Source organism: Onthophagus taurus, chromosome 1, assembly GCF_036711975.1.
Source record: "Onthophagus taurus isolate NC chromosome 1, IU_Otau_3.0, whole genome shotgun sequence".
In the NCBI taxonomy this organism is placed as follows: domain Eukaryota; kingdom Metazoa; phylum Arthropoda; class Insecta; order Coleoptera; family Scarabaeidae; genus Onthophagus; species Onthophagus taurus.
In genome coordinates, this window is record NC_091966.1 from 6126676 (window position 1) to 6153258 (window position 26583).

Below are 26583 nucleotides of genomic sequence, written 5' to 3' on the forward strand. Positions count from 1 at the left end.
AACAAATTGTGTATCAAGTGGAAATTAACACACGAGAACAGTTATTAAACAGAATACAAATGGCTGCTACTGAAATAAGAAATCAACCAGACATTTTAAATCGGCTGAAGAACTCTTTAATTCGTCGTTGTGAAGCATGTATTCTAGCAGAAGGAGGCTATTTTGAACAATATTCGTAATATTTATGTGTTTTAAAAAAAATGTTTCAGTTAATTATGATATAAAAATTAAAACTTTAAGGTGTTATAATTTCATAAATAATTGAAATAGGACATATGTTCATTAACATTTTTTTTGGTTATTGGATTAGCTATCATGTCAAACTTTGATGGTAAGCTAATAAATCACCCTGTATATTTACTTCGAAAAACTCATGTTAAAAAACTGCTGGATTAACCTCAAAATACCACGCGCAGCAACTATCACATCGGATTGACAGCACTGAGTGGAGATGGGTTTAATACTACTCTATCGAAATGCACACAGAAAATATGACCGAACTATTCACATTTCCATTGAAATTTTTTTTTCGGTCTGTTGTTTTAAAACTACGATAGCAATAAGCGGGTTAATCACTGGGCTTCGGCCGCAAGCGATCTCGGAATAATTGTAAAAGATCTATAAGTCTACTTAATAAAGCCGATGAATCACAAAATGATGCACAGTTTCAGGTTGATATAATGTTAATCACTAAGCCTCGGCCAGAATAAATCTTGGATTAATTAGTCAATAGATCTATGTATTCAAAAGATCTATAAATCTATTTGAGTCACAAAATGATGACCAGTTTTAGGTTAATATAATCTTAATCGAATTTGTTAACGTCGAGGCCGCCTCCGTCGAGACGTTACAATATAATGACCAGTTTTATCTACAACTTGACGTGATATGTATTTTTCACACGCACATTTCAGTCCATTTTGCTAGTCCAAATTGAATAAAGTTAAAACTCTCAATATTTTCAATGTTTATAATCCAGACGCAGCCCAAGTGTGACGTAGCGTATACCCTCACTAAACTCTTCATATACTCCTAAGAGGATCCGTACCATACTTTGAGAAACACTGATTTATGTGGTGTAAGAAAACAATTAAGTATAAAAACGACTCATTTAATTTATTTTTTTCAATTAATATTTACAAGAGGTTACAATCAAAAAATAAAAATTACATTAGGAGGTGCAGACTAACACTTACAACTAACGTAACGTTTTAATGAATTAATAAATAATTACAATCTACTATTTACAAGCCTTATTGTACAATACACAAGGTGATTTGAAACACTTACAACGAGTTCGACGAAAAATAACTTGTGCGGAATGAGATTTATGTGCAAAAAAAAATTATTTAATTATAAGTTAATTTAATTACATATCTAAATCAGTCTGATGTTTTTTAAATTGATATGATGGGTTGTTGCTTTTTGATTTTTTTTATCATCATGTACATAGAATAAATAACTTAGTTAATAAAAGTGTTTAGATAATACATAAAATGAACTAGATTTCTTTGGCTTTTTCAAAAAAAACTGGCTTTCTTTAAAAAAATTAATAAAATAATTAAAAAAGTCCCTAACAAACGTTTCTTCTTTTGAGCCTCATTTCACTACTCGCGACAGCAATCCATTCATTTCTCGAATTATCAAACCAAGTTAATCCTAAATTGTATCTTCCATTTAAATTAGCGTGCTGACAATGAGAGAACCACCACCCACCTTCATAATTACTTGCACAATGTGTATTTGAAATATCTCTATCGTTATCAACCGTTGAAAATTCCATGCGATTTTGATAATCCAATGCGTCACTTGCATTTCCATTGTATTTATTTACGGTTAATTTAAATCCGGTATCGTAATTTCCTACTTGGAATTCATCATAATTCGCTTGCCAATGTTTACCGTAAATATCGCGCATATTTATTTGTAATTTCGTACAGTTTTCGCTAGTGAGTGCGTGCAGGTGGCGATTCCCAATCCAAAATTCGCCGGTGGCCGTTCCGAAACCATTTGAATAATCATTCCAATTTCGATTAAAATTAACAGAACCATCTTGACGTCTTTGAATCGTCGTCCAACCTTCGTTACAATAAGCCGTAATTGGTTCACCTTCACCCGGTGAAATTAAATAAATTCCCGATGGACCTTGAATCGAGGTACAATCGAATGGAAGTTTATTAATAATATTTTTATATTCCTTTTCGAACGTTTGGAATTGTTGAACTAGAGTTATAGTTGATTTCGTTGCGTTAACATCTTTCGTTGAAGATTCAGTTTTAAGGATATGATCGTGGAGCTTCGAAGTTTGAAGATCACTCGATGTTCGTAACACTTCAAAATCTTCAATTAAATTATTAATTTTTTTGTGATCCTCGTCAAACCTATCTTTTGTCGTTGAAACCGTCGAAGCGATCGCTTTCATCGACGATCTAACATTATCTTGATCCTCTTTTAACGCCGATATAGTTGAAGTTGCTTCGGAAGTTTGAACTTCGAGTTTAGAAATTTCTTTACGGAACATTGGTAAATTTTTATTCACTTTATTCTCAATATTTTCGATATTTTCTAGTAATTCCAACATGGAACGATGTAATTTATCGAAATTGCTTAATTGAGAGGTAACGTTTTGAATGTTATTGGAGGTTTTGCGCTGTTGTAACTCCAAATCGCTTAATCTTTTATTTATAACTCTCTTATTTAAGTTATTATCTTTATCTTCGTTATTAATTTCGTTTAAACGGTGATTTTTAACGTACTCGTTCACTTCGTTTCCATTAATTCGATCGAATTCAAACGATTTATTATCTTCCATTCTTACGAAATTTTGTAAAATTTGCATTTCTTCCTCTAATTTTAATATTTTTGTTTGTAAAGCTTCGTTAGTTCTTTTTAAATGTTTAGCTGTTCTTTCTACATCTACAACGTGTTTGCGAAGAGTTCTTTGGTGCCTTGATGGATGATCCAACGTTGGTAATGATCCTTTTTTCGAAGTTAAAGCGTTGAAGGTTTGGGACCATTCTATTTGTAGAGCTTTCATCTGCAATTAAAAAAAAATAAGATTATAAATCGTAAAATTTAATGAGAATTAAATGTGTTAAATTCGCACCTTTAAACCGTTAAAAGTGGCAAAAGATAAGCTTTTATTGCAGTTTAAGATAAAACCTCAACTTGTCTCGGTGTTGAATACGAAGAAAGAGAGAGAAATGTTAAAATGGGAAGGCTACACGAAATCGTTTCGCCTTTTTAAAAGGGACGTGTAACGTCTGCCTGCAAAAGTTATCCGATACGATTTGAAATTTTCTCAACCGACGGTATAAAAGAATGAGAAATATTGAGAAGCCGAGAAGAAGGTTTACGTTGTCTTAATGTTGCCCCGGTATGGTGTAATTTCAGTAAAATCGATACTAGAGAGTACTGGTAGTAGTAGTACTACCGGGTCGGTTTGTCGGAGGCCGGAATTTACATAATATGCAAACGCAACAGTTCCGACGACTTCGGAGGAGCAGCCCTTAAGTTAACGTCCGCGTCCGGGGGAGGAGGTGGAGCTGGAGGTTCTTATCTTTAAGGTTCGCCGGAATTTCAAAGCGTCAACTTTAACTTCTCTTTCCTTTACTTTACAACCTAACAATTTCTTTACGTCTTCAATTTGATAATAAAATTTAAACAAAAACTACAGGATATCATTATATAGAAAATCGAGCTATAAAAAATGTTATTCTTTCGTTTATTGATCACATATATATTTCAAAGCAATTGCAATTCTTTATTTTATGCCACAAAAAAATAGCTAACTCTTAAATATAGCTAAAGATCATGACGAACCTAAGTCCTGCTGAAAACGTTGAAGGCACGAAATAAAGATTTTGACAATTAGACGTGCGAATTGAGGAGAAGAATAAATCTTACATGGACAGCCTATGGCAGACCGAATGATATCTTCAGAAATAACTTGCCCATCTGTCTAAAAATCTAGTTATGAGTTCTAAAAGGCTTCAAATTACACAGAGAAACATTGAAAGGTTCTTGGTGTTTCGCTTCGCGATCGAGTAACTCACGAAGATCTAAGAAGAAAAAGTTGCTGATATGATTACCCAAATTGCAGAATTCAGATGCATTCTCGAGTGAAGATCCAGCTATTTCCAGTGTTGCAAATAATGGATGAAATCACGTTGTCTGAGATACTAGGTGATGTCTAAAATGGCGTAATTATGAACAGAGTTATGATAGTATATTGCAAAATGGAATTTGGGAAACTAACGAATCATTCAGATCGAGCAAGGATGAAGACTGGAAGAAAGCGGGCGTTCTGAGTAACTGGGTTAATGTCATTGATATCTAACAGAACACATGATGCTAAAATAAGTAATCAGCTGGGGGAAAATGTTGCTTGACTTCTTCATTGCTTTATTTCTGATGTTGAAGTACTTCAACTTAATGTTACATAGATGCCATATCCATCAACATATACCTAACCAAATAAAATCCATGCTCAGTGTTCTAAACGTGTGGTTCTTTCAGGCTGTTTTGATAAAAAATCCCAAAGTTACTCACAGAATTTTAATTTTATGCCACAACTTTGCTGGGGTTTTCTCTATGATCTGTGTTGTTCCAATGTGACTCATGATGTATACTGCTCAATTGCAGGCTTCTGCATAAGGAAATTTATAAGGTTGTTCTTGGAGTTGACTTCCTAGCTAATGCTTAGTTATGTAGCAATTTAGAGTAGCTGGGAGAAAATGTTGCTTGACTTCTTCATTGCTTTATGTCTGACGTTGAAGTACTTCAACTTTATGTTACATAGATGCCATATCCATCAACATATACCTAACCAAATAAATTCCATGCTCAGTGTTCTAAACGTGTGGTTCTTTCAGGCTGTTTTGATAAAAAATCCCAGTTACTCACAGAATTTTAATTTTATGCCACAACTTTGCTGGGGTTTTCTCTATGATCTGTGTTGTTCCAATGTGACTCATGATGTATACTGCTCAATTGCAGGCTCCTGCACAAGGAAATTTATAAGGTTGTTCTTGGAGTTGACTTCCTAGCTAATGCTTAGTTATGTAGCAATTTAGAGTAGAGTATCCCTCTCTCTTAATGTATTGGCTATCACATTGTCTTAGGACATTTTCGTCTTCCTCTGCTTCTCTTCACAACTATTTTGTCCGGAAATCTTTGTATATGTTTCAACCCAAGATGTCTCTCTTGTATACATCATTCAATAGGTTTTATATCCAATTTAGAACTTCATCTCAATATCAAACTAAGATGCAGAAAAAATGTTAAAATCGTTGTCTAACTCCACAATTGCAAGGATGATAACTTGAATGTCTAAATCTTCATCTATTAATTGAATTTTGGATTTTGTGTTTGGCAGATAAGTTGGGGATACAAAAAAGAAGCAAGTATTTTCAACATGAATGGAAAAAACAAAAAATATGGAATACTCTTTAATAGATGAGTAAATAAAAAGATGTTACAGAACAAGTTTAATCTCACCTGATATAATTAAAGGTAATGAGATCTGACTAGGTGATTATTAAGATTAATTTGATAAAAATCCAGTTCAAAAAATCATATCACAAGAACAAATTGAGATATCATTATGAGATAAAAACCAATTTAAAGCACAATTAATTAATATTTAATGCTCATAAATTTATTTCTTTATCTCTATACATTTTGATGTAGAAACTTTTTTAATTAATGAATGTATATGTCCGCTCAAAATGGATTAAGTTTGCAAACACCAATTTAAAAAAATCGTATCTCAAAAAGTAATTGAGATATTAAAAGCAAATAAAAACCATTTTATAGTAAATTTAACCCAGTTTTATCACATCAAAAATAAAAATTTCGTTCCTACAACTTTTTGTGATACGATTGTTTTAATAGAACTTGTGGTTATTGAGGTTAAATTAATAAAAGTGCAATTTAACAAATTGTATTTTAAAAAGGAATTGAGATATCAAGATGAAATAAAAACCATTTTAAAGCAAATGTAATAAATACTGGCGAATAAATACTATTTTGCTAATCCTTGGTAATCTTGATTGATGTACTTGCTAGTGGTAATTAAACTGTTATGACACCTGGTTTATGTAAATATCGTAACTCCTATATATTTAATTATAAAATATAAGTAGTAATTACTTATTTTGCAATAACCTCTATATTTTTTTACGGCTCAAAAAAAAAAAAAATATATCAAAGAAACAAAAAAAGGACCACATTCCAGAGCCGTAATTTTATATAGCGGTCCTGAGGCATTGTGCCTCTCAGACGTCCTCGTCTCAGGCAGTTTATACGCGTGAGAAGAGAGAAGAAAGTGCACACTGGGTGCCTTTTTATTTTTACCGACCCCGCCGGCCGTAAAACCCGTTCACTTTATAACATGAACGGTGGTCGTAACGCTTATAATGCCAACTTTTCGGCAACAAAAAAAAACAAATCCAATTTCCACAAAAAAAATCGCAAACTTTACTTTTCGATTTCAATTACCAAAGTTTTCAATCAAAAGAATAAATAAGAAAACGAATTAGATTTCATCCCCGCTTAATTTCTTCCAACCACTTGGGTGGTTAAATGGGATTCAGTTGGTGGAAATGTCTGAGAAGTTAACCTTAGGATTACCTCAGGGACGACTAACCTATAGTAAACAAGTAGTTACGAGATAGCTTACGCGCGACCGTTTGTAACGGAATAGGAACAGTTGGGCTTTATTGAATTTATAAACGCAATTTGGGGAGGAGAGTTTCCAACAAACTTCTCAATGATTACTTAAATCTTAACTTGAATTCTCAATTAATTTTTTTTTTTATTTTGAGTTCCAAAACTGTGTTGATAATAATTTAATAACTTTCTCCTTTCTTGCATCACAATCTCTTAAAATTGTTTAATAAGGAAATGCTTTTTTTAATGTACAGTAAAAGTTTAGTTGTGTATCTCTTAAAACAGTTAAACCCGAATGTTAATCTAATTCTAAGTTTAGTGTTAGTTGTAGTTTTAGTTTAATAAAATTATACAACAAATTAACGCTGAATAACGATTAAAACTAACACTAGACCTAGAACTAGAAAGTTTCGGGTTTAGCTCAATTAGCAAAATTTGGTTTTATTTATGGGTGAGTTGGCACTACAGATCGATGGATTAAAATAACTTATTGGATATGTTTTATGGGTTAATTCTGAACCTTTTTTGTATGAAATGATATTTTCCATTGGATATAATTGATGAGTTATAGAGGAAAATTGATGAAAACGTCAAAATTACAATTTTTCTTAAGTTGGGTTGGTAGTTCTGGTTGATAACATAAATATCTTTATCCAATACGTATAATGAGCTAATTCTAAACGTTTTTTTATTAAAAAGTAATTCTCCATCTTGCTGAATTAATAAGTTATAACCGAAAATTGTCAAAAACCTCAAAATTTCGTTTTATTTTTGGGTGGGTTGGCACTACTGATCGATGGATTAAAATAATTTATTGGATATGTTTTATGGGTTAATTCTGAACCTTTTTTGTATGAAATGATTTTTTCCATTGGATATAATTGATGAGTTATACAGGAAAATGATGAAAACCTCAAAATTATAATTTTTCTTAAGTTGGGTTGGTAGTTCTAATTGATAGAAGAAATATCTTTATCCCATACGTTTTATGAGCTAATTCTAAACGTTTCCTTATTAAAAAATAATTCTCCATCTTGCTAAATTAATAAGTTATAACCGAAAATTGTCAAAAACCTCAAAATTTTATTTTATTTTTGGGTGGGTTGGCACTACTGATCGATGGATTAAAATAACTTATTGGATATGTTTTATGGGTTAATTCTGAACCTTTTTTGTATGAAATGATTTTTTCCATTGGATATAATTGATGAGTTATAGAGGAAAATTGATGAAAACGTCAAAATTACAATTTTTGTTAAGTTGGGTTGGTAGTTCTGATTGATAGCATAAATATTTTTATAGAATACGTATAATGAGCTAATTCTAAACGTTTTTTGGTTAAAGAGTAATTCTTCATCTTGCAGGATTAATAAGTTATAGCCGAAAATTGTCAAAAACCTCAAAATTAGGTTTTATTTTCTGTGGGTTGGCACTACTGATCAATGGATTAAAATAGCTTATTGGATATGTTTTATGGGTTAATTCTGAAACTTTTTTGTATGAAATCATTTTTTCCGTTGGATATAATTGATGAGTTATAGAGGAAAATTGATGAAAACATCAAAATTACAATTTTTCTTAAGTTGGGTTGGTAGTTCTGATTGATAGCATAAATATCGTTATCCAATACGTATAATCAGCTAATTCTAAACGTTTTTTGATTAAAAAGTAATTCTCCATCTTGCAGGATTAATAAGTTATAGCCGAAAATTGTCAAAAACCTCAAAATTTGGTTTTATTTTTGGGTGGGTTGGCACTACTGATCCATGGATTAAAATAACTTATTGGATATGTTTTATGGGTTAATTCTAAATCTTTTTTGTATGAAATGATTTTTTTCATTGGATACAATTGATGAGTTATAGACGAAAATTTATAAAAATGTCAAAATTACAATTTTTCTTAAATTGGGGTGGTAGTTCTGATTGATAGAAGAAATATCTTTATCCAATACGTTTTATTAGCTAATTCTAAACGTTTTTTTAGTAAAAAGTAATTCTCCATCTTGCTGAATTAATAAGTTAAACCGGAAATTGTCAAAAACCTCAAAATTTGGTTTTATTATTGGGTGGGTTGGCACTACTGATCGATGGATTAAAATAACTTATTGGATATGTTTTATGGGTTAATTCTAAACCTTTTTTGTATGAAATGATTTTTTCCATTGGATATAATTGATGAGTTATAGAGGAAAATTGATGAAAACCTCAAAATTATAATTTTTCTTAAGTTGGGTTGGTAGTTCTGATTGATTGCATAAATATCTTTATTCAATTCGTATAATGAGCTAATTTTAAAGGTTTTTTGTTTAAAAAGTAATTCTCCATATTGCATGATTAATAAGTTATAACCGAAAATTGTCAAAAACCTCAAAATTTGGTTTTATTTTTGGGTGGGTTGGCACTACTGATCGATGGATTAAAATACCTTATTGGATATATTTTATGGGTAATTCTGAACCTTTTTTGTATGAAATGATTTTTTCCATTGGATATAATTGATGAGTTATAGAGGAAAATTGACGAAAACCTCAAAATTATTATTTTTCTTAAGTTGGGTTGGTAGTTCTGATTGATTGCATAAATATCTTTATTCAATACGTATAATGAGCTAATTCTAAACGTTTTTTGTTTAAAAAGTAATTCTCCATCTTGCATGATTAATAAGTTATAACCGAAAATTGTCAAAAACCTCAAAATTTGGTTTTATTTTTAGGTGGGTTGGCACTACTGATCGATGGATTAAAATAACTTATTGGATATGTTTTATGGGTTAATTCTAAATCTTTTTTGTATGAAATGATTTTTTCCATTGGATACAATTGATGAGTTATAGAGGAAAATTAATGAAAACGTCAAAATTACAATTTTTCTTAAATTGGGTTGGTAGTTCTGATTGATAGAATAAATAGAGCCGTCTTAAAAGACGTACGGCTAAACTCGAATGATGCTAGTTCTAGGTCTAGTGTTAGTTATGATGCTAGAACTAAAACTAGAACCAACACTAGACCTAGAGCTAGAAAGTTTCAATAAAAATATACAACCTAGCGCTGAATAATAATTAAAGGGGGATTACTAATAACTCGGGGAATACCCGAGTTATATTTAAATGGCTATATTTGTAAATTTTATATTATTTAAGTATGTTGATTGCGAATTGTTTTTAAAGTAAGAGACATAAGTTGAAAAATAAAAATAAAAAAAAAGGAAAAATTGCGGCCCCCTTTTACGAGACACACACAATGCAAAGGTGAAATTCGAATTCGGGCGTAATACGGCAGGTGTTCGGTTGCCGTTAACAGCATGTGTCTGGCATGTTTCGGGCTCCGGGGCTCACCTGGCTCCGGTCTTGGCCAATGAGGACCGTCTTCGGGACGCCAACCTGGAGCCCCCCTTTGTCTCCCTTTACCTCTACCGCCCGATAAGCGCGCACGGGGGGCTGTGAAGAGAAACGTAGCGGTCTTGCCCGCATTATACAACCGAACGAACCGTAAAATAAAAAGAAAATAAACGTAAAAAATAAAAGTAACGAGAGATGGTGGTTTTTGAATGAGCCACTTTTGCAAAACAAAAAATAAATAACAAAACGTTTTGTACACTTAAATTATGTCCAATGCGTTCAAATTTCTCACCTGATTCTTAGTTTTCCCGCAAACTAAAGCTGTTGCCTTTGCGTGGTCCTTGACCGAGTTAAGTTCTTCGCGAACGGCTGCTATCTCTGCCTCGTACTTGAAATTCTTCGTTTTGGCAACTTCCAATTCCCTGTTCAAATTGATAACATCAGTTTGTAATAAACTGAGATCGGAATCGAGTTGTTCGTGATTCTGAAGGATGACCGTCGCGTTTAGAGCACTTTGAACCTCAAGAACTTCAAGTTTTAATTCGCTGACGCTATCCGAAAGCCATTTTAAAGCCACCCTATCATTCTTTTCTTCGTTTTGATGCCTATTGTGGCCATTGTTTGAATGGTGCCCGGAACGTAATTGCTCTAATTCCAATCTAAAAAATAAAAAGAAAGGATTTTATTTTTACTTTACTCTTTTACGGTAAACTTTAGATGGGCGAATGTGTCTTGGTTTGAAATTTAGTTGAGAAAGAGATCAAAGGCTAAGAACTCTTTGTGTCCGTGTTTTAAAAGTGTTCAATGTGTAGGTTGCGGTAAATAATAAATATTAAAGAGAGAGATGAAAGAACCAGGTGAATTTCGAAGAGGAACTCGGTGTAAATTGGAAACGTCGGGAAAAAATGAGAGGTAATCGATTTGAAGTAATAAAAACGGATTACGAGACAATTTCAAACCGATTTCTGGGCGAAACGATGTAATCTGCGATAACCAATCATGTACTCAATAAAACTCTAACAATAAGACCAATTTTTGAAAGGATTTAAAAAAAATTGACCTACTTCATTTTACAACTTTAAAAAGCAATGCGATATTTTTTTATTTTCACAACTTAACGAGATTAATGTAGTTCCGAGTTGGGTTAATAACGTTTTGTGTGCGCACATACTAATATCGATTTTGTCATCTATCACGATTAAATTTTCACCCGCATGATTAACGGTTGTTACTTCGTGGCGTTGAACCGGAAGTTAAGCTTTTAAAATGACAAGAAATAAAAATACAATAATAAAATCTCGATATTAACAGATTAATACGGCGAAGGGAGTGTCCGTTTTAGCCAAAAGTTATAGGCACACCGTTATGTTTAGTCTACCTTTATATTTATATAGCGCTGAATAATAACTAAAACTAGAACTAACATTAGTATTAGAACTAGAAACATTCGGGTTTAGCCGTCTTAAGAGACGTATAGCTAAACTCAAATGATTCTAGTTCTTGGTCTAGTGAAAATTTGGTTTTATTTTTGGGTGGGTTGGCACTACTGATCGATGGATTAAAATAACTTATTGGATATGTTTTATGGGTTAATTCTGAACCTTTTTTGTATGAAATGATTTTTTCCATTGGATATAATTGATGAGTTACAGAGGAAAATTGATGAAAACATCAAAATTACAATTTTTCTTAATTTGGGTTGGTAGTTCTGATTGATAGCATAAATATCTTTATCCAATACGTTTTATGAGCTAATTCTAAACGTTTTTTGTTTAAAAAGTAATTCTCCATCTTGCATGATTAATAAGATATAACCGGAAATCGGAATTAAAATCGTTGGAGAGGCTATGCGATCGCTATATCAGGGACTCTTGTCTTCACAACAGACCATTAGACCCTAACCAACATGCTTACACCCAGGGAAAGTCCACGCTGACGGCTCTTCACTCAGTGATCAGTTTTGTTAGCGGTGCACTGGACCTTAAAGAGTCCGCCCTGGGGGTTTTCATTGACGTTGAAGGCGCTTTTGATAAAACCACCTTCTCCAAAATCAACGAAGCTTTGTTAGAGCATGACGTCCCTCCGGCCCTTTGTGGCTGGATTGAGAGCACTCTAAGACAAAGAATCGTCAATTTGAGGGCTGGTCAGGCCACCCTTCAGGGGGCAGTTACTAGAGGCTGCCCGCAGGGGGGAGTATTATCTCCACTTTTGTGGAATCTCACCCTGGATAGCCTCATGAAACGCCTATATCTAGCCGGTTTTAAAACCACTGGCTATGCAGATGACCTGACAATCCTTATAAGAGGCAAGTACGTAAATGCACTCTTTGGAAGGATGCAGGAAGCACTCAATCTAATTGAGAAATGGTGTAACGAGCAATCTCTTTCTGTAAACCCCAAGAAGACGGAAATGATTCTTTTTACACGCATGCGCAACATAGGCAATCATAGACTGCCAATGCTTGCTAAAACTCCACTCACGCTATCTACAGAAGTTAAGTACTTGGGATTAACGATAGATAGTAAGTTAACGTGGAAATCCCACCTAGAAAATAGAGTAAATAAGGCTTGTGTCGCATTCGGCCAGTGCCGGAGGGCCGTTGGAAGGACTTGGGGTTTGTCCCCCACGATAGCCCTCTGGATTTACACGGCCGTAATTAGACCAATGCTGACGTATGGTGCGGTGGTTTGGTGGACTAGAACTTCAAAATCCATTGCCACCACCGCACTTAATAGAATACAGAGACTCGCGTGTTTGTATGTTACAGGTGCGCTGCGATCAACCCCCACCGCGGCCATGGAAGTCATGTTAAACTTACCACCACTAAACTTATACATTCAGGAAGTGGCGCTGGTAACCATGCTAAGACTACAATCAGTAGGAATTATGAAAGTTGGGGACGCTGGATGCAGTTCGACACTCTGGAGGGGAGCCGTTGTCGACATACCTTTACTCGAGTGTAAAACGGACTACATACCAGCCGAATATGTATTTTCAAAGAAGTACCTAACCTATAGCAGTGCCACAGCAGTAGATACACATAAAGATCTTAAGATCTACACTGATGGTTCGAGGAGACGGAATGGTGCAGGCGCTGGGGTCTTTTCTCATGACCTTCAGATACGACTCTCTGAACCTTTAGGAACAGGTACCACCGTCAAACAAGCGGAACTAACCGCTATTAAACTTGCCGCTGACTCTATTATTAATTCCAAGAAGAGGGGTAAGTGTTTTACTATTTTTACAGATAGTAGACAATCTGTTTTAGCACTAAGCAGAGTAGTTATAACCTCTGGGCTAGTTATGGATTGTCATATGGCATTGGAAGAGGCCGCGATACACAATCGCGTAGCTATCCAATGGATTAAAGGGCATTCTGGTTGCTCGGGTAACAACCACGCTGACAGGCTGGCCAAAAGAGCCGCCGGTAGAGCGCTTTGTGCACCCGAGCCGATAATCACCCCTTCCTTAGCTACTCATATTGAATTGATTAAGCGCTTCACTCACAAAAAGTTCTTGAACTGGTGGGATAGAGTTACGGGCTGTCACCTTGCTAAGGAATTGTTGAAATATCCGTCAGCAACAACAGCTCAGTTCTTTGTAGGGCTCGATAAATGTGCCCTTCGCATAGTTACAGGTCTCCTCACGGGGCACTGTAAGGTGAACAGGCACCTCTACAACATGAAGCTTGTTGATTCCCCTCTCTGTCGAGCCTGCGAGCAGGACGATGAGACGGTTAAACACATCTTGTGTGATTGCCCCTCTCTGACCGACCTCAGAATGAGGACCTTTGGAGAGGAATGGCCGACCACGGATGGCATCAGGAACACACCTCCGAGAGACATCCTAGCCTTTGGAAAATCCCTTGGCTGGTTGATGTGACCGGAGGGGGTGCGGGGAGGATGCACAAGGGGCCCAATGGGGCCTAGGTGCTGTGCGCGTTCACGCACACACTCCCACTTCCATACATACATACAACCGGAAATTGTCAAAAACCTCAAAATGTGGTTTTATTATTGGGTGGGTTGGCACTTCTGATCGATGGATTAAAATAACTTATTGGATATGTTTTATGGGTTAATTCTAAATCTTTTTTGTATGAAATGATTTTTTCCATTGGATACAATTGATGAGTTATAGAGGAAAATTAATGAAAACGTCAAAATTACAATTTTTCTTAAATTGGGTTGGTAGTTCTGATTGATAGAATAAATATCTTCATCCAATACGTTTTATGAGCTAATTCTAAACGTTTTTTGGTTAAAAAGTAATTCTCCATCTTGCATGATTAATAAGTTATAGCCGAAAATTGTCAGAAACCTCAAAATTTGGTTTTATTTTTGGGTGGGTTGGCACTACTGATCGATGGATTAAAATAACTTATTGGATATGTTTTATGGGTTAATTCTGAACCTTTTTTGTATGAAATGATTTTTTCCATTGGATACAATTGATAAGTTATAGAGGAAAATTGATGAAAACGTCAAAATTCCAATTTTTCTTAAGTTGGGTTGGTAGTTCTGATTGATAGCATAAATATCTTTATCCAATACGTATATTGAGATAATTCTAAGCGTTGTTTGTTTAAAAAGTAGTTTTCCGTCTTGCATAATTAATAAGTTATAACCGAAAATTGTCAAAAACCTCAAAATGTGGTTTTATTTTTGGATGGGTTGGCACTACTGATCGATGGATTAAAATAACTTATTGGATATGGTTTATGGTTTAATTCTGACCCTTTTTTGTATGAAATGATTTATTGGATCTGTTTTATGGGTTAATCTTATATCTTTTTTCTATGAAATGATTTTTTCCATTGGATATAATAGATGAGTTACAGAGGAAAATTGATGAAAACGTCAAAATTTAATTTAATTTAATTAAATTTAAATTACAATTTTTTTTAAGTTGGATTGGTAGTTCTGATTGATAGAATAAATATCTTCATCCAATACGTTTTATGAGCTAATTCTAAACGTTTTTTGGTTAAAAAGTAATTCTAAATCTTGCATGATTAATAAGTTATAACCGAAAATTGTCAAAAACCTTAAAATTTGGTTTTATTTTTGGGTGAGTTGGCACAACTGATCGATGGATTAAAATAACTTATTGGATATGTTTTATGGGTTAATTCTAAACCTTTCGTCTTCAGACGCACGGCTAAACCCGAATATTTCTATTTCTAGGTACTGGTACCTAGTACTATTTAGCATAACCTAGTACTGTCACTAGAGCTAACCGCCTTAGAAAATGGTTTACTTTTCCTTCATAAAAATATAGAACAATCTAGGGCTGAATATCAATTAACACTAGAACCACCGTCCTTGATTTATATATCGTATAGACAACTGTGGGAATACCCCAAGTTTATCTATGAACATCGAATAGAGCAAATTTGAGGAACAACTTCTTTACTATATTCTTAAAATAAGTGGTTTTATAGGTTTTATCGTCGTCAATCAATTGTACCAGTTAGACGAACTTCAAGACGACGAGAGGAAGTTTGAGGTAGTTTCAAACTCAACCCTCGAGAGAGTGACTTTAAAGGAGTAACACTGAATTGAAATAAGAAAAAGTTGGATTAAGTAATTTTAAAGAGAAATTGAAAGTAAAAAAAAAGAATTAAATCGTTCTGAGCATATTACTTAGTAAAGTACATACACGTATTTTCAATCAGTTTGGGTCGAGGACGGTGTAGGTCGGTGAATATTTGACAAGGACAAGGCTTAAATGGATGGAAGGGTCGTGTTACTATTTCCAACTCAAGCAAACGGAGAACCATTAAATCGGGAAATCACGTTTACGTGATTTTGTTTATACATAATTAAAAATGATTTTTATAAAAAAAGGTATTTTAGCAATTTCAATTTAGCTGGTGTTCTGTTACTCCTGGGCAATCGCGCTATGCAGAGCACGGTCCAGCCAATTCAGTTCAAACTCGATATTTGGAGTTTGCGGGGAAATCGCCCAAAGGGATTTTTCGAATTGCCGATTCACTTCCGCTTCTAAGGGAATTGCGGCAATCGCAACGATAAAAAGCTTTTCATTCAGAATTTAGTTACATACCAAAAAAAAAAAACTAATATCAAAAAATATATAATTGTTAAAGCAGATTCTTTCTGTTTTTATTTTTATTTTGGCTTTTGTTCAACATCCGGGGAAGTTAGTTGTGCGTGACGCAGCGGAAATAACCACCCCCAACCACGTCACCCTTCCGCTAGTTTTTTAAATATTCATGAATTTTCGTACGCTTTATTACCGAACCTCGTTTGCTGTTAAATTTACGTATGTGTTAGTAGCTACATTGAGCACAGAGAGATGAAGAGAGAGAGACCACATGTTAACGTATTCATTAAAGCCGGAGGCGTATCTACAAAGTCGGTACGTTTCCAAACGTTGATGAATCCATACATTCCCAAACATTTTAACTTTCCGAACGTCAAAGAGTTTTAGGGGTACTAATAAAACGAAAAACTTTTACTTGACCGGTTAATTTTTCCGGCACGATCGAAATCTAATTTCGTATTCAGTTCGTATACGATCAAGACTAAAAAACTTTTCGCTACTCTAATTGAAAAACGAGAACGAGAATAGAAAGAACAAAACTAATCTCATTTTTTTTGTTTTAACCAGTGACATTTTTTGAATTAAAATTGGTTGTCCATCATTAAGATTAACTTTTTTGCAATTAGTGAATGTTTCATTCTATTTTTGTTTACCTTCATTTTTAGAATGAATGTTCAAAATGAAGCACACAGTAGTTATAATTTGGTTTGAAATGATTCTGAAAATAATTTAAAGATACTTGCTGATTGTTGTGCAAATAGTTTTGACAATGTCTATGGGGTGCTTTTCATGTCCTTATAAAATGAACATAATGGTACACATAGCAAAGGTGTTTCTTGTCTCGAAGGAGTACTTTGGCTCTGTTGATATGAAGTTTCTTTCAACGGGACATTCCCACGACAGAGATTTTGGTATAATTGCCGAAACAAAACGTGTTTTAAAGTGCATGATATCAAAGGAGACAATTTTCGTTTTTATAATATATCTCCTTATATTATGCATTTAACTTAGTACTGCACTAGCACTATCACTTGAATTAACACAAGACCTAGAACTAAAATAAGGTTTGGCCGTCTTCAGAGACGTACGGCTAAATCCGCTTTAATATAAATTATATATTTTTACTCTAGCAAAATGTGTGTTTTATTAAAAATAACGTAATTCTTATTAATACGGACCTGATGTCATAAAATTTATGACACGCACCCGCTCGAAGGTTAATTTATGAATACCAGAACACAGACCACTAAAATCTGCTATCTTTTATTGATAGTCAAATAATAAAATCAGGTTTTACTTTTTAAAATTGATTATTATGTAGTAGCAGAAAAACACTGAAATCATATCTTTATAATTACAAAATTCTGAATTCGTTTTCTAACCCAGATAGCCAATAGCACAATTCTGATCATTTCCAATTTTCAAATACTTCTCCCCCTCACTCTTCAGCTATCAGTTGTCCATTTCTGGATGACGGTCTCTTTCATATATTTCTATGTTTCTTCGTCTTGGGTCATCCCAAACCATCTACTTCCCCCAATTCTCTTTATGTCGTCTATTCATCTGCTTTTGTTGCTTTTGACACGTCATCTTGCATGATCTTGATTAGCTACGTGATTATTATGGTCACTTCTGTCTGTTTTCCATCGGATATCCTCATTTCTAATTCTTGATCATAAGCTGATACCAAGCATAGCTCGCTGGTGTGCTCTCAGCATAACCCTCAACTGGTTTGTATTTTTTTCGTCATTGCCATAGTTTCAAGTTCGTAAGTCACCACTGGTAGTACGCATGAGTTATATATTTTACACTTGAAGTTTCAGTGTATGTTTTAACCCTTTCTGTCCCGACGATACTTTAAAGTACCGGTAATTTTAAACGCTCATTTTAAACTGTAGTTACCTATTCGGCACATTTAGAGCTGTCGGTACTTTCTACTATACGAGTGTATACAAGAAAGAATCTGTATAAAAAACGTCGCAATCCGCACTGTTGGATTTTTAGGTACACTTTAAACTTATTCATCCAGATGTGAGGTTAGCAGTTTAGTGAAAAGTGGTGCTGTTGAATTTTGTTCAAAAAGGTATTTCTTTGATAAATGGTTATTAGGTGTGATTATTACAGATCATTTTAAAGAGAAAGCTTTGAGCTTTAATTTAAAATAAGTTACATTCCTTAATTTCAATAAATACGGCTTACAGGAATTTTGAAATTAGCATCTTTTTTGACACTCTTAGGTTATACGAAAATGTAAGTTTTATTTCAACTTTTTTTTTCTCTATATTTTTCCAATCCAACCCAATTATTATTGTACATCATCTTAAAGAGAAAGCTTTGAGCTTTAATTTAAAATAAGTTTCATTCCTTAATTTCAATAAATACGGCTTCCAGGAATTTTTAAATTTGCATCTTTTTGACACTCTTAGGTTATACGAAAATGTAAGTTTTATTTCAACTTTTTTTTTCTCTATATTTTTCCAATCCAACCCAACAATTATTATACATCATTTTAAAGAGAAAGCCTTGAGCTTTAATTTAAAATAAGTTTCATTCCTTAATTTCAATAAATACGGCTTCCAGGAACTTTTAAATTAGCATCTTTTTTGACACTTTTAGGTTATTCGAAAATGTAAGTTTTGTTTCAACATTTTTTTTCTTAATATTTTTCCAATCCAACCCAACAATTATTATACATCATTTTAAAGAGAAAGCTTTGAGCTTTAATTTAAAATAAGTTTCATTCCTTAATTTCAATAAATACGGCTTCCAGGAATTTTTAAATTAGCATCTTTTTTGACCCTTTTAGATTATTCGAAAATGTATGTTTTATTTCAACATTTTTTAAAAATATTTTTCCAATCCAACCCAACAATTATTATACATCACTTTAAAAAGAAAGCTTTGAGCTTTAATTTAGAATAAGTCTCATTCCTTAATTTCAATAAATACGGCTTCCAGGAATTTTTAAATTAGCATCTTTTTTGACACTTTTAGGTTATACGAAAATGTTAGTTTTAACTCAATACTCTTTTTCTCAATATTTTTCTAATTCAACCCATCGATTATTATGCATCGATTTAAACAGAAAGCTTTAAGCTTCATTTCTTCTTCTTTTAAAATAAGTTTTATTTCTTAATTTCAAAAAACACGGTTTCCAGGAATTTTTGAATTACCATTTTTTTTGACACTTAGATTATGCGAAAATAGGGGGATTGCATATTTTGCAAAATTTTTATTCCAAAGGCCTTTACTGAGTGTATTTTGATAGCGTTTTAATTCTGTCTGATTCTGTCACAATGTTTCAAAATGTTTGACTTCTTGGGACACAAAGGGTTAATGTGCTTTACTTCAACTGTATGAATTCCTTTGCCCATCTTGAAGGCACTTCCTAGGTAAATATACTCCTCTACACATTCCACCAATTTGTTGTCTAAGCTGTTATTTTCGCTGGTGTTGCTAATTTTTTTTGTTTTGCTAAAGTTGTGTAAGTGTTCTTGTATATCCCAACGATGTTGATGCCTTTAGTTTCCCATGATTGTGACAAGCGTGAAAACGGCAGAAACAAAACAAACAATAACGAGTTATTCGTTGATAGATCATCATAGAAGCAGCGATTGAAATGAGCGCGGGCGAGAAGGAAGCGAGAAGGAATTGAAAGCTACTGTTAAGGCGATCACTAGGACGACCTTCTAAGTGGTGAAAAAAATGTTGGATATCTTCATCAGAAAATGCAACAACGAATTGGTAACACAAGTCTAGGGTTTTCCCCAAGAAGAATGGATTAAAAAAAAATTAGGGAAGATGATCTAATCCAACCCACCCATAGTTATAAAAATACAGTCGTTATTTGCTCTCTTTCTTTTCATTGCACAAATGGCAATTTGTAAGTGTTGCAAAGCAGGTCATCAAACTGTTTTGCACCCAACAACAATTGCTGTTATACATTCGTTATTTTTTGTGAAACTGTTATTTACAAAAACGTGTCACGCTTTGTATTTTTGCAAATTTCTTGAAATAACAAGATTTTTTAAGATTATTCCTATACAGCACTATAAATAGATTTGAATTTGAATCGCAGTTATATATAACATCTGCAAATGTATACCACAGAATAGTTTGCGTGCCATTCACATTGAATTCTCAAACACACATTCGTAAAATATGTGGGGGAGCTATATCAAAGCGCTGGTGTCAGCGGCTTTGAATGCAGTACGGTCGCAAATAGAGGCTCGCGGTTCAATGGAGGTTTTTCAAAAATAAAAAAACGTATAGAATGGTTTTAGGGTTGGGTTCGAAACCCTTTGGTTGCGGTGGTGTGAGGTTACAAACATTAACGGTTCGTGAAAGTGGGCGAATAATTTACATAAATCGATGCCAATGGCCGAATTGAATTTTTCGATTCCCGGAACGGGTGCATTCAATTTTAATTTCGGGTATTAGCCGCTTTTCAGAATTGTTTTTCAAACTATTAGGTCATAATAGATATTTAATACAACATTTTCATCATCAAATCAAATCACTGATAATCCTCCTAACTAAACAGGATTTTCTTTACAAATCCATTAATAACTGCCAAAATATGGCAAATTTTAACTTTTCGAGTTTTAAAACAGAATCATATTCGCAAATAATTTTAATGTTGGATTATTAAGCTCGTTATAATGTAGAGAAACAAAGTTTTAACAAGGTAGAGACATAATAACGAAAAGCATTACGACACGCTATCAAACTTTTACAATGTTTAATTACGAAAACAAAGTAATCTTACCTAGCTCAAAACTTTCCTACTTTTGAAGCACAAATTTTAAAACATTCGTTATCCACCTCTAAATGAGTTATTTTCATTTATTGTAACTGTTAAAAATGCTTCGTTTATTTAATTTACTAACAAAGTAAATGGTTTCCTGTCATAAATAATTAAAAATCATCCAAAATGTATAATAATAAATATTTAACTTGGTAATTTTCGGTCCCCTCTCGCTTGGTAATTACATCCCGAGAGAATGAAAAAAAAACGCTTAATCGGTTTAATTTAAACATTTTAAATGATTTACGTTAAAATCCACCCGAATAATCTCTATTTATTCTCCTTCTAAAACTGTGTAAGTAGTTTAATCCGTGATTAGAGGGCAAATTAGTCACTTGAAGATTAAAACTTTTAATTGGCATGAATTTATCGCAATTTAGATTTAAAGCTTTAGAAACAAGAAAACTAAAGAAAAAATCTTTATTACATCACCAACAAAATTGTAATTAACTAAATTCTAAACTCTTGGTTTTAGTAAATTTTCAAACATTTCCACCATCCAACGGGGATTTGAATTATGAATGAGGTCGTAGTTCTGTTTGACGACAAAGTTATAAACCGGCATTGAACAAAAGAACATGTTGCTAACCAAAACTAAATCACAACGTAGCACGAAAACACGAAAAACTATTAGAATTTATAAAAATTAAATTGAGTTTAAACGCGTTCTTGCAGAACCAACTTTGAAAACGTTTTTAAATTGACACCTACAGTAAACGAATGTGGAAGGTGGGAAGGATGGGAAGGAAGCATTCGCGCGTAACGTATAGACTTTAAAAGTCGCATCGATATGCGCCCGTTTCTATTTCAAATGAAAACTGACGTTGAAAAATGTATAAAAGCGGCCGCTCGAGGTTCAAATTGAATCCTTTCTCGGGACCAACCCGATCGTAAAATTGAAATTTCGAAAGACAATGTCTTCTTGTCTCTTTGGCCGGATCACATGAGAATTTATACCACATCAAACTATTTTTGTGCCAAAAAGAAAAGCAAAACATTTAATTTAATCCAAATTGAATTTTAGACTACTCTCAAAACTTTTGAAGAGCCTTAAAGATCTTTCAATAGATTTTGACGAAGAATTAATCAAAAGTTAAATGATGGATTGACCAGTTAATAAATGAATCAGCGCTGTAATGGAAGGTGATGAAAATTTCACAACGAAAACGATGTCCAAAGCTTGGGCATCTGGATCATTCGCCCATCGGTCGTTGTCAATAGTAGTTCGGAATGGAAATTGGCGGGTGCCCAAATTATCACCGATTTGTTGCAGTCGAAGAACTTCGATCCTGAATAATTTATTGAATGAATCTATTTTAAGCCATTCCAGAATTGATATTTTCTAGAGTTTTCGACATATTTGAATAATTTCAGATAAGGTATTCATCACTTTCTCAATGTTTCAACACCAAGTTTTGACAAATTTATTGATATCTGACACTTTTATAACATTTTTTAAGAAAGCTAGTCGGTTTCAAACCATTTCAAACTATCAAGAATAAAGTCAAATCATTTTAGACAAATTTTGAACAATTTCTGAATGTTTCAGCACCAATTTTTGACAAATTTAATGATTTTTGACACTTGTATAACAATTTTTAACAAATCCACATTATTTTAATCCACTTTAAACTATTCTAGAAAGTGTGAAATCATTTTAGACAAATTTTGAACAATTACTGAATCTTTCAGTACCATGTTTTGATCAATTTAATGATGTCTGACATTTTTCTAATAATTTTTAAGAACTCCAGTCGATTTTCAACTGTTTCAAACAATACCAGAAAATATAAAACTATTTAAGACAAATTTTGAACAATATCTGAATAATTCCGCATCAATTTTTTACAAATATGATGATGATTGTCACTTTTATAACAATTTTTAAGAAACCCAGTTCCTTTCAACTCATTTCAAACTATTCTAGAAAATATTAAATCATTTTAGACAAATTTTCAACAATTTCTGAATGTGTCAGTATTAAGTTTTGACAAATTTAATGATGTCTGACACTTTTATTACAATTTATAAGAATTCCAGTCGATTGTCAACTGTTTCAAAGGATTCCAGAAAATGTTAAACCATTTTAGACAAATTTTGAACAATATCTGAATGATCTCGCACTAACTTTTGACAAATTTGACGACAATTGACACTTTTATAACAATTTTTAAGTCAACCAGTTGCTTTCGACCCATTTCACAGTATTTCAGAAAATGTCAAATTATTTTAGACAAATTTTGAGCAATTTCGAAATGTTTCAGCACCACGTTTTGACATATTTCTTAATATCTCTCATATTTCCAATACTTTTTAAGAACTTTTGTCAATTTTAAACCATATCAAACGATTCTAGAAAATGTCAAACCATTTTAGGCCAATTTTGAATAATATCTGAATGATTTCGTACCAGCTTTTGACAAATTTGATAATTATTAACACTTTTATAACAATTTTTAAGTCAACCAGTTGCTTTCAACCCATATCACACTATTCCAGAAAATGTCATTATTTCAGGCAAATTTTGAAAATTTTTTGAATATTTCAGCACCAAGTCTTAACATATTTCATGATTTTTCTCATATTTCCAATAATGTTTATGAAATCCAATCGATTTCAAACCATTTTAAACGATTCCGGATAATGTTAAACGGCTTTAGACAATTTTTCAAACATTTTTGATTTTGCCAACACAAAGTTTTAACATATTTAATGATTTTTGATACAAATTATAATAATTTCGAACGATTTTAAGCATTTATAACTATTTTGAGCAATTTTAGAAAATGTCAAATCATTTTAGACAAATTTTCAACAATTTCTGAATGTGTCAGTATTAAGTTTTCACAAATTTAATGATATCTGACACTTTTATTACAATTTATAAGAATTCCAGTCGATTGTCAACTGTTTCAAAGGATTCCAGAAAATATCAAACCATTGTAGACAAATCTTAAACAATTTCTGAATGTTTCAGCACCAAGTCTTGACATATTTAATGATTTTTCTCATATTTCCAATAATGTTTATGAAATCCAGTCGATTTCATACCATGTTAAACGATTCCGGATAATGTTAAACGGGTTTAGACAATTTTTCAAACATTTTTGATTTTGCCAACACAAAGTTTTAACATATTCCATGATTTTTGATACAAATTATAATAATCTTGAACGATTCTAAGCATTTATAACTATTTTGAGGAATTTCAGAAAATGTCAAACCATTTTAGACAAATTTTCAACAATACCTGAATGATTCCGCATCAATTTTTTCCAATTTTGATGATGATTGTCACTTTTATAACAATTTTTAAGAAAGCCAGCTGCTTTCAACCCATTTCAAACTATTCCAGAAAATTTCAAATTATTTTAGACAAATTTCAACAATTTCTGAATATTTCAGTGTTAAGTTTTGACAAATTTAATGATGTCTGATACTTTTATTACAATTTATACGAATTCCAGTCGATTTTCAACTGTTTCAAACGATTCCAGAAAATGTTAAACCATTTTAGACAAATTTTGAACAATATCTGAATGATCTCGCACTAACTTTTGACAAATTTGACGATGATTGACACTTTTATAACAATTTTTAAGAAACCCAGCTGCTTTCAACCCATTTCAAACTATTCCAGAAAATGTCAAATCATTTTAGACAAATTTTGAACAATATTTGAATAATTTCGCACCAACTTTTGACAAATTTAATGATGTCTGATACTTATATAACAATTTTTAAGAAATCCACTTGATTTTAATCCACACTTTAAAATATTCTGGAAAATTTGAAATCATTTTAGACAAATTTGGAACACTTTTTGAATGTTTGAGCACCACGTTTTGACATGTTTCATGATTTCTCTCATATTTACAATAATGTTTATGAAATCCAGTCGATTTCAAACCGATTCCGGAAAATTTTAGACAACTTTTCAAACATTTTTGATTTAAGAAGTTTTAACATATTTAATGATTTTTGATACAAATCATAATAATTTTAAACGATTCCAAGTATTTACAATTATTTTGAACAATTCCAGAAAACGTCAAAGTGTTTTAGACACTTTTTCAAGCGTTTCTGAATCTCTTAATACAAAGTTTTTCCAGAATTAATGACTTCTGACACATTTTTAATAAATCTCGTTACCTTTAAAGTTGCCTTATCTAAGTTCAGACAATTTTCCAAAAAAAAATTTGTGTTGAACCAAGCTTTGGCATATTCAATATGTTCTGATCCATTTCTGTCAATCAATCATTTTAGACAACTTTCCCAACATATTTAAATAATTTAAAACTGAGTTAGCACATTTAATGATTTCTGCCACATTTTAAATCGTTCTTACTTATTCCATATTTGATTTTAAACAGTCTTCGATAAATTGACTTTGACATGAATATTTTATGATCGTTAACTTCTTAACGATGTTAAATGACTCTAAATGATAAATAAAATTATTCTGGATAATTATCTGACCAATTTTGAATAATTCTTCACAACTTTTATGGCTCCCTCGAAAAGTTTCTTTTCAGTTCAGATCTATTTGCAGAAACTTCTTTGAATTTGACGTTGGTTCCTAAAGAGTCTTTAAAGTCAAAGGATTCAAATAAAGAATGACCATAAGTACTATCCCAAACGTTATCATCAAATTTTAGGCCTAAATCCAATATGTATTCTGATCGATCCGTTGACGTATTACAAATTAAACGGTTGGATGGGCGACAAATTTAGCGAACAGGCCATCAAACCGGCTTCCACGTCGATGCCACCCACCCCTTAAGCCAAGTTTCGTTACTCCCTCCTCGAAAACCACCCAAAACGAACACATTCGACGCCCTTCTAGCTCATCTTACATGCCCTGGAGGACCTTGTTACCCCATCTAACTGCGTATTAAACCGTCTTATTTCGACGAATTTCTCTGGACCCTTGAGGAAACCATCAGGTCCCAAATAAATTACGAAATCACATTACCGAAATAATTTGATTGGGAAAACGTGTTGATATGTTAATAAATTTGGAGAAAATTTGTTTGAAAATAATGATTTATAAACGAAAAATGTATTTACCTTAAACTTTTCATTTCTTCCCTAACCTCTTCAAATTCCTTGCTCTTGGTCAACTTAACCCTCATGCTCTCCCCAATCATTTCAATGTCCTCCCTTCTGTTTTCTAAAAGGGCCGTGACCTGTTTGTTGAGCACCTTCAATTGATCCTCAACATCCCTAACATTCTTCATTTGCTGATCTTGCTGTTGATGACCATCTTCAACGCACAACCCTGGATCAGCGAATAACAACAATCCAACGGTTAACACGCACAGAACTGACATGATGTGGTCGTCTCACTCGCTCTAACGAGTCGTTTTCGTAAAATACTCTTCAAAATAGAGACGTGTTTCGTCGTGTTTTCACTTTTAAAGTGATGAGAGTAACGGCTCGCGATGAAGTAGCGCGTTTACTGACTGATCCGGACTTGGACGAGGTGGTTTTATATACGGGGGATGGTTCCGGAGTGGTCTTGCGCACGCTCGTACCTGTACAGGTGGCAGTCGTACGGTCCGTTTTCTGGACTTGTATTCATCAGCTTGAGTTTAAAAATAAAGTGAAAGAAACAGAAATTAATTAATACTCGAATTATGATCTAGATTAAAATTTTCATTAAATTTCAAAATCAAAAATAAAATCAAAACAATTTC

General features: G+C 33.0%; 2 protein-coding genes across 3 annotated transcripts in view; one reads left to right on the plus strand and one right to left on the minus strand.

Moving 5' to 3' along the window:
* The window catches only part of LOC111419337 (E3 ubiquitin-protein ligase CCNB1IP1-like), an 87237-nt gene that overhangs the window by 8274 nt on the left and 52380 nt on the right, over positions 1 to 26583 (plus strand). The gene's annotated exons all lie outside the window — the stretch shown is intronic.
* LOC111419328 (scabrous) lies at positions 1482 to 26351 on the minus strand. Its single transcript, XM_023052108.2, has 3 exons — positions 25955 to 26351; positions 10304 to 10670; positions 1482 to 3037 (listed from the first exon to the last, which is right to left on the minus strand). Exons 1-3 carry the CDS (start codon positions 26215 to 26217, stop codon positions 1574 to 1576), a joined length of 2094 nt encoding a protein of 697 aa, XP_022907876.2. The 5' UTR covers positions 26218 to 26351; the 3' UTR covers positions 1482 to 1573.